This window comes from Diorhabda carinulata, chromosome X, assembly GCF_026250575.1.
Source record: "Diorhabda carinulata isolate Delta chromosome X, icDioCari1.1, whole genome shotgun sequence".
NCBI classification, from domain to species: Eukaryota; Metazoa; Arthropoda; class Insecta; order Coleoptera; family Chrysomelidae; genus Diorhabda; species Diorhabda carinulata.
Window position 1 is genome coordinate 11,068,384 of NC_079472.1, and position 15,877 is coordinate 11,084,260.

Here is a 15,877-nt window from a genome sequence, read left to right on the forward strand (position 1 = left end):
TTATTTATTGAAAATCCTCGTTCAAGAGATAAGCATAATATTCTTTCTCACTTTTTTTTGTAAGGTTAAGTTGCTCAATGATCAGCTGGTATTTGTTATGCACAAATTTCCGAGAAATAAAACAGATAATACTGAATAGTACAATAAAAAGTACGCTAGATGGTGTGACAATCGCATGCGCGCCAACTTATCAATCTCATTCGAGGAAACGAAAAAATTCTATAAAAGAGGATGTCCTGACTGACTGAATGATTTATTCACTCATCAACGCCCAGCCAAGGCTATTAAAGATAAAAACATGAAATTTTGAGGGTATGTTTGTATCGGTGTGTAGAGGTGCGATAAAAAAGGATTTTGCGAAATTTCGATTTTAAAGGGGTAAAGCGGGGTGGGTTCGCAAATTCGATTTTTTCGTTTTTCTCGGCCGCTAATTGGGATATCGACTTCGTTTTTGCACTAAAACATTCTCCGTACAAATACCTAAAAACCAATTTCTGCGATTTTCAAAATTCGACTTGGAAAGAGTTCAAAGAACAATTTTTCACGACTAAATGAGATATCAAAGCGATTCTGTTTTAGAAATGGGTCCCGTGTGAATATCTAAAAACTAATTTCTCCTTTTTGATTTCTTTAAAAAGGGTTAAATTCATTTGATGGAGAATGCGTGGAGTTTCGATCTATAGATTCAGTGTTACAAGTTGATAATGCTGTGCAATACCCATCGGAGTTCCTAAACACGCTCAATCCTCCAGGTTTCCCGGCACATAGACTTATTCTAAAAGTTGGAACACCGATGATGTTGTTACGAAATCTCAATCCTCCTAAACTGTGCAACGGTACGAGACCGCGTGTGAACGCTCTTCAGAAAAACGTAATCGAGGCTACAATTATAACCGGATGTGCCAGAGGGGAATCAGTCTTTATACCACGCATACCCCTTATACTTTCAGACTACCCTTTTCAATTTAAAAGAATGCAATTCTCTATTAGAGACTGTTTTGCTATGACAATCAATAAATCGCAAGGTCAATCATTGAAAGTGGCAGGAATTGATTTGATCTTTTCTTTATAACACTTCCAAATTGAGTCATTTCTCATCGAATTATCCCCAAAAATTTTCATTTTTTCCAGATTTTTAGAGAAATTCACCTACTTTTCCAGTAAATTGAAAATTCCCTGACGTTAACAGGTTTTTCAGTTTTGTGGCCACCTTGTATATGCATTTGGGCACATAAAATTGCATTTCTACTTATTGCCATGCACTTGGTTTTTGTTGCATTTATTATTCAGCGGGTATCCATTAACTTTAATGCCATAATCAGAGCCCTCCAGAGCCTCGGCAAAGGCATTCTGTACATAGAGGGTGAACAGCATAGAAGACAAAATACACCCCTGGCGTACCCCTCTTAATATTTTAAATCTTCTGTGTTGGTTGTCTAAATCGGGCTATCCCGATGAACTTCTAGATGCCTACAAATCCATTGGTGAAAAATCATTGAAAATTGATTTCCTCCATTCCCATTTGACATTTTTTCCCGAAAATTTGGGAGCTGGCAATGATGAGCACCAAGATATTAGGACAATGAAAATTCGGTATCAAGGACGATGGGATTCGGCCATGATGGGTGATTTCTGTTGGTTTTCAAAAAGAGAAAGTGCAACCCCTCATAAAAGGAAAAAGTAGAGCCAATTGATATTTAAAGTGATTTTTTTGTTTTTAATAGATGTGAAGCATAAATATTGTCGTCAATATATACGATTTAAAAAACGTGAAATTATATTTTTAATAAATATTAAATATTTTACCAATGACTATGGTTCTATAAATGTAACATAAAAACCTTACGTGTTACAATTATTTTTTTCATATTTTCGTATTTGTATATATTTTATCACATTATGCTATTCATTCTTGTGTTACTACAAAAAATTTGATTTGATACGCTAACTTCAGTATCAAGATAGCGAACCATCCCCTAAAATTTGACTCGACTTTTTACAATATCTAAAAATAAGTACATAGATAATTGCCGCTTGATTTGCCGAATATCATTGCAGACATCGGGGCGCGTTGGCATCCGGGGCAAAGAGTGAAAAAACGTATAAAATCGGGAATAATTTATTAGTAAGAATTGGCTTATTTTCCCTGTTTTACCCCAGATGCCAACGAGCCCTGAGGTCGGCAATGATATTCGGCAAATCAAGCCGCAATTATATAAGGTGATATCAGACGGTTCACTCTTTATTCATTAAGAATGGAACGTCTATGCATTAAATTAATCAAAAATGAATTTATTAGTGCGATTTTGGATTTCGCCATTCGGCATTCGGCATCAATCACTCGCACTCCGAATGAACGAAAAATGAAACGTATGAACACGAAGAGAACGTTCACTCGAGTTCGTTTGACGACATATTCGAGGAAATGAGCGAATAAAGTTCATTTTTTTTGTCATTGAGATATGCTTAATAGCCTTGGTGATCAATGTCCTTCGTATACGACAGTGAAAAATTGAAACTGCAAGCTTCGAAAGAGGTAAATTTTCCATTGAAGATGATGACCGATCGGGAAGGCCAGCTTCTGTGTCAATTCTCGAAAATATCGATGCAGTTCATGACATGATTTTATCAGACCGTCGAATTGGGCTAAAACGGATTCATCGTGTATTTCACGTCGATCTGTACTCGATTTGAAAACGATGTAGACTTCTTAAACTGAATTGTTACTATGGATTAGACTTGAGGATACATTTCTACGATCCAGAAAAAAAGTAACAATCGATGGAATGGCGACACTCTGGTTCTTCAAGACCTAAGAAGTTTCGTGTCCAAAAATCTGCCGGAAAAGTTCTTGCTCCAGTTTTTTGGGATATTCATGGAGTAAACATGATTTATTAGTTGGATAAGGGTAGAATAATAACTATTCAACATTACTGACTACTCTACGGTAAAAAAATTAAAGAAAAAGACGCGGAAAGCTATCCAAATGTGTTTTGTGTTTGCAGGGCAACGCCCCTGCACACAAATCTCATGTTGCATGTTGCAAAAAATTCTTGATTTAAGGTTTCAATTACTAGAACAACCCCTCTTATTCCGTCCGACTATCATCTCTTTCCTCAACTGAAAAAAAGTTTAAAAGGTCGTGAATTTTCTTCCAACGAGAAGATAATAAAAGCTGTGAAGGTCTGGTTTGCATAGCAAGAAGAAACATTTTTTTTTGAAAGGTCTAGAGACGTTGCAGGTTCGCTGTAATAAATGTATCCAATTAAAAGGAGAATATGTTGAGTAACAAAATATTTTGACATTGAAATTTTGTTTGGTTCTATAGTAGGCTAAGAATTTTAGAATTGTAGGAGGCACGGGTCTATATACTCTCTACAGGTAAATTTTCAAATAACAAACAAAAACTCTGTTGATCGTGTAATCTATGAGCTTTTTCGAGCGACCAGTAAATATCAAATGATAAATTCCAAAAATGCTTCTTACAGATGCAAATAAAAAAACTCAAGGACGTGAATTTTCGGTAACAGCCCTTTTAATACTATCCCCGATCAACAATTCTTAATTAATATAAAAATAACTTTTCACTAGCTAAATAATTGCCATTTTCAAATCGCTACCCAATTGCTCCCCTTTTTACAATAGGGCTCGTTGGCACCTGGGAATTTCGCGCCAAAAAACGGCAGTTTTTGATCTTGTCAGATGTATTTTTTTTTATATTTGGTCCGCTAATTTGACAGACTCGTAAATAAGATCTATAAGAAACCGTCGTGGTTAAATATGAGTTACAACATTGCCAAGTTAGAAAAAAATTTCTTTATATTCACGTCGTTAGATTTTTCGATTTTTATCACGAGCAAAATACAAGATATACGTACATAATCGTCCAAAAGAATGTGACAACCTCTTTTTGAGCTTTTGCATTCGAGACAGAGCCCCGCTCTTCTTTTCTCGCATAGTAACTCCCGACGTTGGTAAACCTGATAAGCCTGTAAAGAAATTAAATGTTATATTAAAATTACAACTAAATTTACAAAAATAATAATGTTTATTTCGAGTCGATAGGATCAATATTAACAAACTTACAAAATTCAGAAGTCTGGGTATATTTTATACCGTCAGAGATCCGTTTCAAATAGGTATTACGTCATCAGCGCCGATTGTGTAAGAGAGCGACTTACCTCGAAATGATCTTCACAACAAGACCGTTTACTTATACTTGATGAAACAGTCTATTTTCAATGCATCACACTATTTGGTCGGATGAAACGGCGCTAGTGACGTAAGCAAGCTATTGGCGCATTGCAAAAAGAAATGACAAACAAAATTTTTATCAGGGTTATTATGACTGCGGAAAATTGCAAAAATGTTCATAAAACTTTTTATTTAGCTCGGTTTATCGAATAAAACGTTAATTATATTATAAAACAACTTTTAAATACATATATATTTCATTCAAAAATCGCGTTAGACTAAATTTGTGGCACTTTGGTCCTCAATTCCCGTCATCCTATGTCACAAAAAAGTTTTACTGATGGTTATAGAACTATCAGATCCTAATGCACAGATATTTAAAAAACAAAAACTACTTTAAAAGAAAATGAATATTCTGAATGACATTTAAGAAAAGGATAAACATCAAAACGTGACTCAAGTACTTTCACAACAACTATCGAATTATCTGCCAATTTACTCAGTTTTCATCGATTTTCAAAAAGTTTACTCTATACCATTTGTACAGCTTAGTATTTCAAAAAAGCTAATAAGTCTAATCAAAATGACATTCCAACATACAAAAACAAAGATACACTGTTCAATATTCAATGGATAACACGTAAAATCGATTTAGACTCTAAAAACATGGACAAAACGACGATGTAGTGATCCTTTGAACACTGGAAAACAAGATTAAGGAAATTTGCGACGGGGGCAGATAAGCCCTTCGTGTGACCCGAACCCTTCTGTGTTATCAGCCACAGAGCAATGGAAAAACCACTGGAAAAGAAGGTTTATAGGAGCAAAACAAATTATTGGGACAACCTACAAGCTGAGATAGGCTAAAACTCTTCTGGGAATCTATAACCAGAGTAGATCTGCTTAGTAAGAACAATCGGGGCACTGTCGCCGGAAGACGCTAGACCTAGCAGATAATGCGGCGTGCAGGTTTTGTTGTACAAAGTACTAAACTTCTATCCACATTCTCTAGAAGTGTGAACTTCAGAGCACCTGGGAGCCTATGAAATAGAAGACGAAGATCTCTGTCAATTAGAACCATCCCACATTCTAGCCTTTTTAAAAGGAGAGGGATTAATTGATGAGCTGTAAATACTGGGATTTCCAGTATCGCAGCAAGAAAGGGGGATCCAATAGATCTTTTGGGTCGAGACCTCTAATCCATACGTACATACATACAAGGAATTTACCAGATCCTTCATAAAAACTGTACAAACAGTGAATTCACTTTCACTTCATTTTGGGGTGGTTATCAAGGACGAAGGTGACGAGAAAGTAAATATAGAAGCAAGTATGACGAAAGGACGTATAAAATTGCAAAAAATCTTTAGAAAGACGAAGCTACATCTGTACAAAACAATAATAAGTTTAACAGTGAGGTATGGAAGTCAAACGTGGTTTCTCAACAAAGTAGAAGAAAAATTAGATATATGGAAAAGAAGAATGTCAGATTTTAGAGCAATAATAAAAATACTGGTATTAGAAGGTCATAGAACAAGGAGGAAGGAGAAAAAAAGGTAGACCAAGGAAAATATGGTACGCGCAGGTGATTGACGACCTAAAACAGAGAGGAAATCAGGACTAGAAAACTAAAGCAAAAAACAAGAAATTGTAGAAATAATTATTCTGACAGTGATAACATGGGACAGACATCTTATTATTTAGAAAAAAGATTGAAGTTCATTAATAAGATTTTTTTTAATTGAATACCTCTAAAGGCATTTCCTTAATTACAATCTAGTAAAACAGTGAATAAGCACTAACTCTAAGGGCTTGATCTTCTCAAGTTTTTTTTCTATCCCAGTATTGTAAATGAACTTCGATTTAGTATAGGAAACTTAAATAATATGAATAAAATTATATACCTTTTCTTAGATGGAAAAATAACAACACGTCCCTCCAAAAATTTGGGCATTTATAACAACAACTCATTTTCACTGAAAACCGTAAGACACAGTAGAAATTTTATGATAAATACTTTATTAACCGACCACAGTAAAGCATATAATAATATTAAATATTTATTTAGATGAATTGTTTGATAAGATAAACAATTCGAATAAATTTCTATGAGCAATACGAGGAGATAATTGCTTTTGACAATTTTTGAAATTTGTTGTAAACAATAATATAAAAGTAATTAGTTTATCGTGGAAAAATGGTTGACGGAACTGAGATATCGATTTCGTCGAAGGTCGAACGGGTCTTAGAGATTTGCCAATATACGGGGTGTTCTATAATTCATTTATTATAAGAGGGTTGCTTTTTAAATTCGATCTTCAAGTCTATACATTCTTGCATACGTTCGATTCTAGTATTTGATATCGAATATGAATATGGTGCTAAAAGACAGCCATTTATGTGAATCTAATTTTGTTATTTAAAAACAATAGATTTAAAAAAAATTTGTGTTAATTTATCTTTGCTTCTTGATTGAAAATAAGTACTGTATGGCTTCAAAAGTGTTATTCGAACTCTGCTCCATCGAAAAGAACCATTTGGTACTAATTTTCTGAATTTAAACGTGGTCGTGCAGACACCGATGATGGTAATCGTTCTAGTTGTCCAATTGACGTATTTACTCCAGAAAATATCAAAAAAGTCCACAAATTGGTTATATCTAATCGTAAATTGAAATTGCGTAAGATAGCTGAGGCAATAAAGATATCAAAAGGCAGCTTTTTTCAACTAGACTCAAAGTCGATCAAAAAACAACAACGTGTTGATGATTCAGAGCAGTGTTTGGACATGTTTACATCTAATAAATCAGATTTTTTGCGTCGATATGTGACAATGGATGAAACATAGATCCATCACTTCACTTCGGAATTATAACGATAATCATCTGAGTGGACTGCAGCCGGTGAACCAGCCAGTTGGGAAGGTTATGGCTCCAGTATTTTGGGCTGCGCACGGAATATTGTTCATCGACTATCTCCAAAAGGGAAAGACAATCCATAGCGAATACTAATTAGAGTTTTTGAATAGTTTAAATGCAAAAATCAAGGAAAAACAGGCTCATATGTCAAAAAAAACCACAGTTTCATCAAAACAATGCACCGATTCACAATTCGATGGTTCAATTAAACGAATTAAACTTCAAATTGCTTCCTCATCCACCACATAGTCCAGATCTGGCCCCCAATGAAGACAAATCCTTTTACAAGAATGCATCGAGAACTTATAGAAGCGATGGAATGATTGTATTGCTTATTGATGAATAAAATCCATTTTTTTGGCAATAAAAATGTGTTTTTCTTAATTAGTCACTCGAATTATTGAGTGATATGTTACAATCGATTGTACCGTGGTCTGCGATCACCTAATCTGTTTGTAAATCACATGCCGATCTTCTTTAATCATGTTGCGCACAGCACTGATAACAAACAAATTTTGGCCGACCTTTTCGACATTCATCATTGACGTACACACCGACCATGACGAAATTCTCCAAACCAATTGGAAACAATCTTCTCCGATGCTGCTTTATAACCAAAAGCAGCTCGAAGCAATTCTATACATCGTTGTTGATTAAGGTCTTTTTTAAAATGATCAAACGTAAGCTTTCACCTGCAGTACCGTATATTGCTAGTAAAAAATGTATTCCAGCATGACATCCCAAGGGCAATTTTCTTGTTGGATTGTTTAATTCGGGTTTTGCCTCAAACATCTTCATGACTTCACTTCCTTTCCCAAAAAGTGCTGAAATGGTATCACATCCGGTGAGATGGTGAGTCCACGTGGACTGACGGTTTGTTAGGTGTTTACCTAATTTTTCATTTCTTAATTTTGTATGAGAGCCGTGCGTATTTATGAAATATAGTGGAAGCACTATACGACATGTTTAAATTGAAACATAGAACCCCACCCTCTGTAGGTGGTTATATCGAAATTTGGTAAAATTCGATGTATCAAACGTTTTTCTAAAAATATCATCGTTAAAATTACGCTTTGACTTCTCCGAAGTAACAATGACGTGTATTTTTTAATGTAAATTAAATTTAACAAGTACTTTATTACGGTTTTCCGCCTTTCTCACCTACAGATCGTAGCCGACGACCGACGAATTCCTTGTTTAGTTCTTCAACGTTCGCTATTGTGAGTCATTGAAAAAAAATTGTTTAATAAATGATGAATGCCATTGAATAAGCAATTATGTCGACGAAAACGGTCGCAGAACGACAATAAACAATGAGGAATAGCGAAAGTCGATTTCGTTAAAATTTATTTCACTATTATAAAATATGTTATGTAAGAAAAGTTGTAGGTAACGCAAAAAATGTAAATTTATTATTTGTCTAATGAAGTTACAGTTCGTGTAAGGCACTATACTTTTCCTACGCCCGTAGATTTCTATTTTCGATATTGAGATACTAATTAGGCCATTAAATATGTGATGTAAATCAAATACAGTAAACTAAATAACTTTCCTGATCAATCCAATAATTTCTAGAACTTTCTGTAATATTTTAAATCGCTTATAATAAAAAGTAGTCATTTTAGGAGTTTCCTGCTCATTCTAGAACTCTATCGAACATTCTAAATCGATCATAACAAAATTTCACTCATTTTGGAATTTTCCAGATCTTTCCGAAAATTTTTGGAACGTTCTCAATCGATCACAACAAACTTCACTCATTTTGGAACTTTCGAAATCATTCTAGAACTTTCCAGATCAACTATTGATCAAATTTTCATTCTGAAGGCAGTCCACAATACTATGACCAAGGATGAAACTTGAAGCTCCTCTTTATGGTATCAATACGTAGATAATATGTACCCAAGAGCTAGCAGCACTCGAAATATCTACGGAAATACTGCATTTGGTAAAAAATTACACTGAATAACTAACATCAGAATAAAGTAGCTGTCGAAGGAAACCTATCGGAAAATATGAATACAAAATCAAGGAGACTGACTTATCGATAATGTTGCTCAATCTTGTAGTAGATATGATCTTTAGAAGTGGTGACATTTGGAACCAGGGAATGATTTACAATATAAAAAGCACACATCCTTAACCACGCAGATGATGTGCTACTTATAAATAAAAGAAAGATCTACTGAAAATAAAGAAAAATAATATGGACCCTGCATAGAAAGAACACCAACTAATACATCACTCAATAAGTCGTGTGACTGACATACAGATGGCGCTGTCATTGTCAAATCCATATGACGTTTGTGAAGTACTTTCATGAGACTAGGTGTAAAATTTCATGACATTTTGGTTAGTCAGAAAAAAGTTAGAGCCATTTAAGTGAAGGTAGTTTTGTTATTTTCAAAACAATTTCCCGTGTCAATTTATCATTGCTTCCAGTTGAAAAAAAAAAATACTGTACAAGGTCAGCAATGGCTTCAAAAATGTTATCCGGAATGTGCTCCATCGAAAAGAACCATTTGTTATTGGCTTGCTGAATTCGGTGGTGGTCATACAGGCACCGATGGTGGTGAACGTTCTGGTAGTCCAATTCATGTAGTTACCAACATAAAAAAGTCCACAAATTGACAACAACGTGTTCAATGTTATGTTTACACATAATATATCAGAATTTTTGCGTCAATATATGTCAATGGATGAAACATGGATCCATCACGTCACTCCGGAATCAAAACGATCATCATTTGAGTGGACTGAAGCCAGTGAACCACGTACGAAACGTCCAAAGGCCCAACAGTCAGCTGGAATGGTTATGGCTTCAGTATTTTGGGATGTGCATAGAATATTCTTCATCTACTATCTTAAAAAGGGAGAGACAATCAATAGCGAATACTACATAGAGTTGTTGGATCGTAAAAATTATATGTCGAAGAAAAAACCACTGTCTGACCAAGACGATGCACCGATTCACAAATCGATGACAAAGATGGTTAAATTGAACGAATTATATTTTGAATTGCTTCCGCATCCACCGTATAGTCCAGATTTGGTCCCCACTAACTACTGGTTATTCGCTGATCTTAAAAAAAATGCTCGCCGGTAAGGAATTCAGCTCAAGTGAAAAAGCAATCTTTGTAACTGAAGCCTATTTTGAGGCAAAAGGCAAATCCTTCTGCAAGCACAACATCGAAAAGTTAGAGAAGCGTTGGAATGATTGTATTTCTATTGAAGAAGATTAAATTGATGAAGAAAATCGATTTTTCTCCATATAGCACATCATTCAATAAGTCGTTCGACTAACTAAGAAAAACAGGGGGGGTACAGTTCAGGATTTCGAATACCTGTGATCTGTGACAGTGACAAATTTTCACGTCAAATAATTTATAATTTAAATATGACGTATCTATGTAGAGTAAACGATTTATTCAATGAAAAATTTTGAAGTTTTATTTAAAAAGTATCTTTAAACGTCAAACTAAATGTAAATAGTCTTATTGCAATGTTTTTATTATTTAATTAAACTATTTGTAACGATGGGGTTAAATTATGCACACTTACATTGGACACTATAACATTCAATTATATACCAGAAATAAACTTCACGAATAATTTTAGAAAGTAAACTAACAAAGAAACGTCGCATTCCCAAAGCTTCAAGACTCTTCCATCAGAACCGAACAGGACAGTGTTCACGTTCCATATCGTGGACACTCGTCGTAACATAATTTTTGACATTTGGTGCCATAATTGTAGAAAAAAATGATCATTTGGAGTACAACCCGTGTTGTTATTGAAGTAGTTATGTCTTGAAATTGCGTAATTTCCCAAAAAAAAGACACTTTACTAAAAAATAAATCATTTTTTAGGTTTCTAAATATTTTAAAATTAAGATTATGTTAAAAATTAGTCTGCAACCAAGCAGTTTAGGACTTGATATTTAAATCGAGAAATTTTAAACTTTTTCAAGAATCATTTTACGTATTCGGAAACAAATTGTATACAGGGTAAAATAAAAAAGTTTCAATTAAATCAATTGAGGATTGTTAAAAATCAAAATTGTCACGTTCACTAACGCATTTCACGTTGTAAATTACATTAGGTCGTTATTATATATATATATATATATATATATATATATATATATATATATATATATATATATATATATATATATATATTCAATATTTATAGAAATAACGTTTTATTGTGACAATATAACGCAAATCAAATTATTTCCACAAAATTCCCTTCGGAGAACCCAAGCTACGATAACATATTAGAGGGATAACATGCCACCCACACTCTATTCGCATATGTGTACATCTGCTGCTAACTACGAGGGTTACAATCCACAGTATTTGATATTTTGGAAATATTTCGTTTCATGAAAGCTACTCGATATACGAGGATATATTGAAAAATTCTTAGCCTACCATAGAACCAAACAAAATTTCAATGTCAAAATATTTTATCACTCAACATATTCTCCTCTTAATTGGATGCATTTATTACAGCGAACCCGCAACGTCTCTAAACCTTTCAAAAAAAATGTTTCTTCTTTCTCTGAAAAACAGATTTCCACAACTTTTATTACCTCCTCGTTGGAAGAAAATTTACGACCTCTTAAACCTTTTTTCAGTTGAGGAAAGAGATGATAGTCGGACGGAACCAAATCTGGTGAATAAGGGGGGTGTTCTAGTAATTCAAACCCTAAATCACGAATTTTTTGGATGGCAACATGAGATTTGTGTGCAGGGGCGTTGTCCTGTAAAAACTAAACACCTTAGGATAGCTTTCCGCGTCTTTTCTGTTATTATTCTACCCTTATTCGAAAAATCAATCATGATTACTCCATGGCAGTCCCAAAAAACTGGAGCAAGAACTTTTCCAGCAGATTTTTGGCCACGAAACTTCTTAGGTTTCGGAGAACCAGAGTGTCGCCATTCCATCGGTTGTTGCTTTGTTTCTGGATCGTAAAAATGTATCCAAGTCTCATCCATAGTAACAATTCGTTTTAAGAAGTCTGCATCGTTTTCAAATCGAGCACAGATCGAACGCGATGCTTCTACCCTTACACGCTTTTGGTCAACATTCCATTTTGCAGCAATTCAGTTATACGTTTTGGCCCAATTCGACGGTCTGATGAAATCATATCATGAACTGCTTCGATATTTTCGGGGACTGACACAGAAACTGACCTTCCCGATCGGTCATCATCTTTAATGGAAAATTTACCTCTTTTGAAGCTTGCAGTCCAATTTTTCACGGTCGTATACGAAGGACATTTATTACCAAGGGTATTAAGCATATCTTCGTAAATCTGCTTACCTGTTAACCCTTTTAAATACAGGCACTTGATGATGACTCGATTCTCCAATTTCTCGATTTTCACAATTTCGGTGGACATCTTTTTTCTTTTAATTTATTTCGTAACTCTGGTTTACTTTTTTGACGTCAAACTTTACACTTACACTTCCAATAAGTTATTATTCGTTGCTATGGTAACGCAATATTTTGTTTATACATGGAACTGGTCTAGGCTAACTAGATATCAATACATCCTCGTACAATTAGCAATTATCTTTGCATATTATAATTAAAATTTTTTGATCTGATTCGATTTTATGAAATTGTGATTTACCAATATAAATATGACGGTGAAATATCTGCCCTAACCTCAAATATTCTGTGCAAGATAGAAATTTTTGTCAGACGATGTATGTAAATGCCAATTAGGGCGATACGTTCCCGATTTTTGTAATATAGTCGATCAATCTCTACTGACGGACATCTCATAGTCGTAAGGAAGAAAAAAGAAGAAGTATCGAGGGAATAAAAGTTTCTAAAGTGGGGTCCCGTGACACGTTTATCCACTTTTTTCAACATTATTCGATTTTCGTGTTACAATTCAAAGGGATATGGCTGATAAGTCGCTTTTTTCTTTAAATCTTAAGAGGGGATCAACTTTTCAATTTATTTTTCATCAAGTAGATTCATTTTCAATACCAAGAAGACAAATTATGAGAAATGAAACAATAAAAATTGAAGTAAATAAAAAAAAACGATATGTTCATTCATAATATAGGGTGTTTCATTATAAAAAGATTTGATACAAACAATTCGCGAGTAATAAATGACGTGAAAAGAATGCTGGGACATATGTTTAAAGTGGGCACCTTGCAACCAAATAAAATTCCCCCATCTGTAAAAATTGAGGCGGTTCTCACCCCGCTTTCCATCCCCGTTGTCCGAAGAGGACGGAAACCCCAAATTTCCCCAGGCACCCTGGAAAAACTCTCTACAGACACCAAAGTCCTAATAGAAATCCTGGCAACTACCATTATGAATTCCATCTCCGCTTCTCGCACCATATTCCCCCCTTTTATGGATACAACTGTACCGTCACTAGCGACGTGGGTAACCGCATCTATTTCGCATTTTTCCAACTTCAGGAATGCCCGTTTTATGGTTATACTAAAACTAACCTTGCCGGCTCTCCCTTATCAATAGATAAAACCCAACCCCCCACACACTCTTCGTCGATCGTCGGTGTTGCCTACGGTCTACGGTTCCCAACCTGGTGAGCCGTTTCACCAGCTACATGGCCGAAGATAGGGAATAATGCAACCGCAGCTGTCCCGCCTGCTCTCTTTTAAATTTTAAATAAACAAAATTTTTAAAAAACTAAAAAAAAATAAATGAAATCCCTTAAAAAAAATCCAAACCGAGAAGAGCCGTTTATGCTTACAAGCTTCGTTTTCTTCTGGCCAAAATCTTCCTACAGAGGAGCTATTCCTACATCAGGGTCTACTCCAACAAAACCCACTCCTTACAAAAAATCCTTCTTATCCTACCAAACTGTAACCCACGAATCTTTCTCTCCTGTAAGTATTTTCAATAAAAAATTACAATTTATGATAATTTTTTTCAGAATGTTTCTTTATGGCGAACTGTTTCCTTGACATAAACAACGATCTAAAAATCTACATATCTCCTAAACCATATATTTCATCGAGTTAAACAAAGAGTAACTTTTTGTTGAAAAATCTTTTTAGTTCCGGGCATCTCGGACAGCTTCTATTCGTAGTTAATATTGATTTTTGACCTCCGAGGTCTTCTTTTTTGGTTATCCTTCGTAAATTATATAATTTTGACTAAGCAAATGCAAGTTTTCGTACACGGATTTCTAAGAAAAATGAAAGGACTATAATACTTGATGTATATATCATCTGTTTTTAAAAAAAAAATATTTTTATTCCGTTCCAACATTCCACATTAACATCTGAATATGAATCATCACTTAAGCTCATCCCATTATATTATTCCGTTCTTAATGACACAGCCGTCCATTTACGATTACTGGAATTTCCTAACTACCTACAGGGTGTATCAGAAAGTACCTTCTATTCAAAATAAGAAAAAAATCAAATTACAACAACTTATACGCAAATTTTTAGTAATTATGATTTCCCACTTGAATCTAATTTCACTTTCATTAATTAGAATCGAAATCAAACGATATTAAAACAAAACTACGTCCGGAAATTATCGAAACTAACCTAACTTTCATCATAATGGTGATATTTACTATAAAACAATCAAATTCGTTTACGACAAATCAAAAAATTATATAAAATCATAGTAAAACAAAAAATTATCATCAATTTGTATTATTATATTGTTACGTACCCGGAAGGTACACCGGACCAATTATTTAAGTTTAAAGACGATCCCTGTTTCATAAACAAGGAAAGTTAAAGGACGAATGTGAAGACACCTGTTTGGTTCGTCGGCCCTGTAAAGGAAAAGTTTTCCTGTATTCCTGAAATTATGTCCCTATCCCTCTCAACAATTTTTTTTCTTTGGGCTTATACTCTCAATAACCTTCAAGTCCATCAGAACATCATCATGAGGCAAATAATGAACGATCCTTCATTATAAGCAGACCAGAGAAGAGAACATCCAGAAAATAAAGGAAAACGGAAGGACGTCTAATCACAAAACAGTCTAACCTAACATTCAACTTCAAAAGGACCATGATTATCCCCATCATTCTATAGGTTTATGTGGCACGAGAATAAAATAAAGAGAACCATCATGAGAAGCTCAAGCTTAGCAGAGCATCAGCCTGAGACAAATAATCTTTCATACTGAGCAGAGCTGCAGAGAGTAGAACCAGGAGAACATTCAATAGATTAAGGAGAATCCACTCCTGGGAGCTGTAAGACCTTGAAGTTGTTGGAGTGGCTCAGTAACTTTCTCTCTTCTTGTGACGTCTTTTGACGGACTGGTGGAGAGGAGTGAAGCTAAGAAACAGCTCAAAAATCCAAAGGATTAAGTGTTGTACGCTGATGCAATGACAATTTGTTGTCCTCCCGGCGTACTACACTCGCAAGGATTGAGGAGGGTGGTTTAGTGGGTGAGAGTCCCACACAAACTCACAGCATTTGCAGCCGCCCGTTGTGAGGAAGGCATTAGCTTCCACCCCACCTCTGGGCAAAAAAAAGATTAAGAAGATTGGAAGGACGACTGATGAGGAGCTCAAATTCAGCAGAGCATCACCCTGAGACATCTTTTATACTGAGCAGAGCAGCAGAGAGTTGAACCATTCACTAGAGATTAAGACAAATGGACGACTGTAAAGAGTCATCACAAACAAACTTGAAATTCGACCTTATAAGGACCATGGTTATTTTCATAATTTTTTAAGCATATATAGCACGGGTATATACTACTAAGAACCGTCATAAAACGCTACAGGTA

General features: G+C 34.8%; 1 protein-coding gene across 7 annotated transcripts in view; it reads right to left on the reverse strand.

The window, feature by feature from the left end:
* The window catches only part of LOC130901918 (cyclin-dependent kinase 14), a 73,692-nt gene that overhangs the window by 53,387 nt on the left and 4,428 nt on the right, over positions 1 to 15,877 (reverse strand). For 6 of the 7 annotated variants that reach the window (XM_057813609.1, XM_057813608.1, XM_057813612.1 and 3 more), the window contains exon 2: positions 3,879 to 3,989. In XM_057813609.1, coding sequence (XP_057669592.1) covers positions 3,879 to 3,989 — 111 coding nt within the window. Of the gene's footprint in view, positions 1 to 3,878; positions 3,990 to 6,098; positions 6,224 to 15,877 lie in introns of those variants that run through there. The other variant, XM_057813607.1, reaches the window with a different exon arrangement.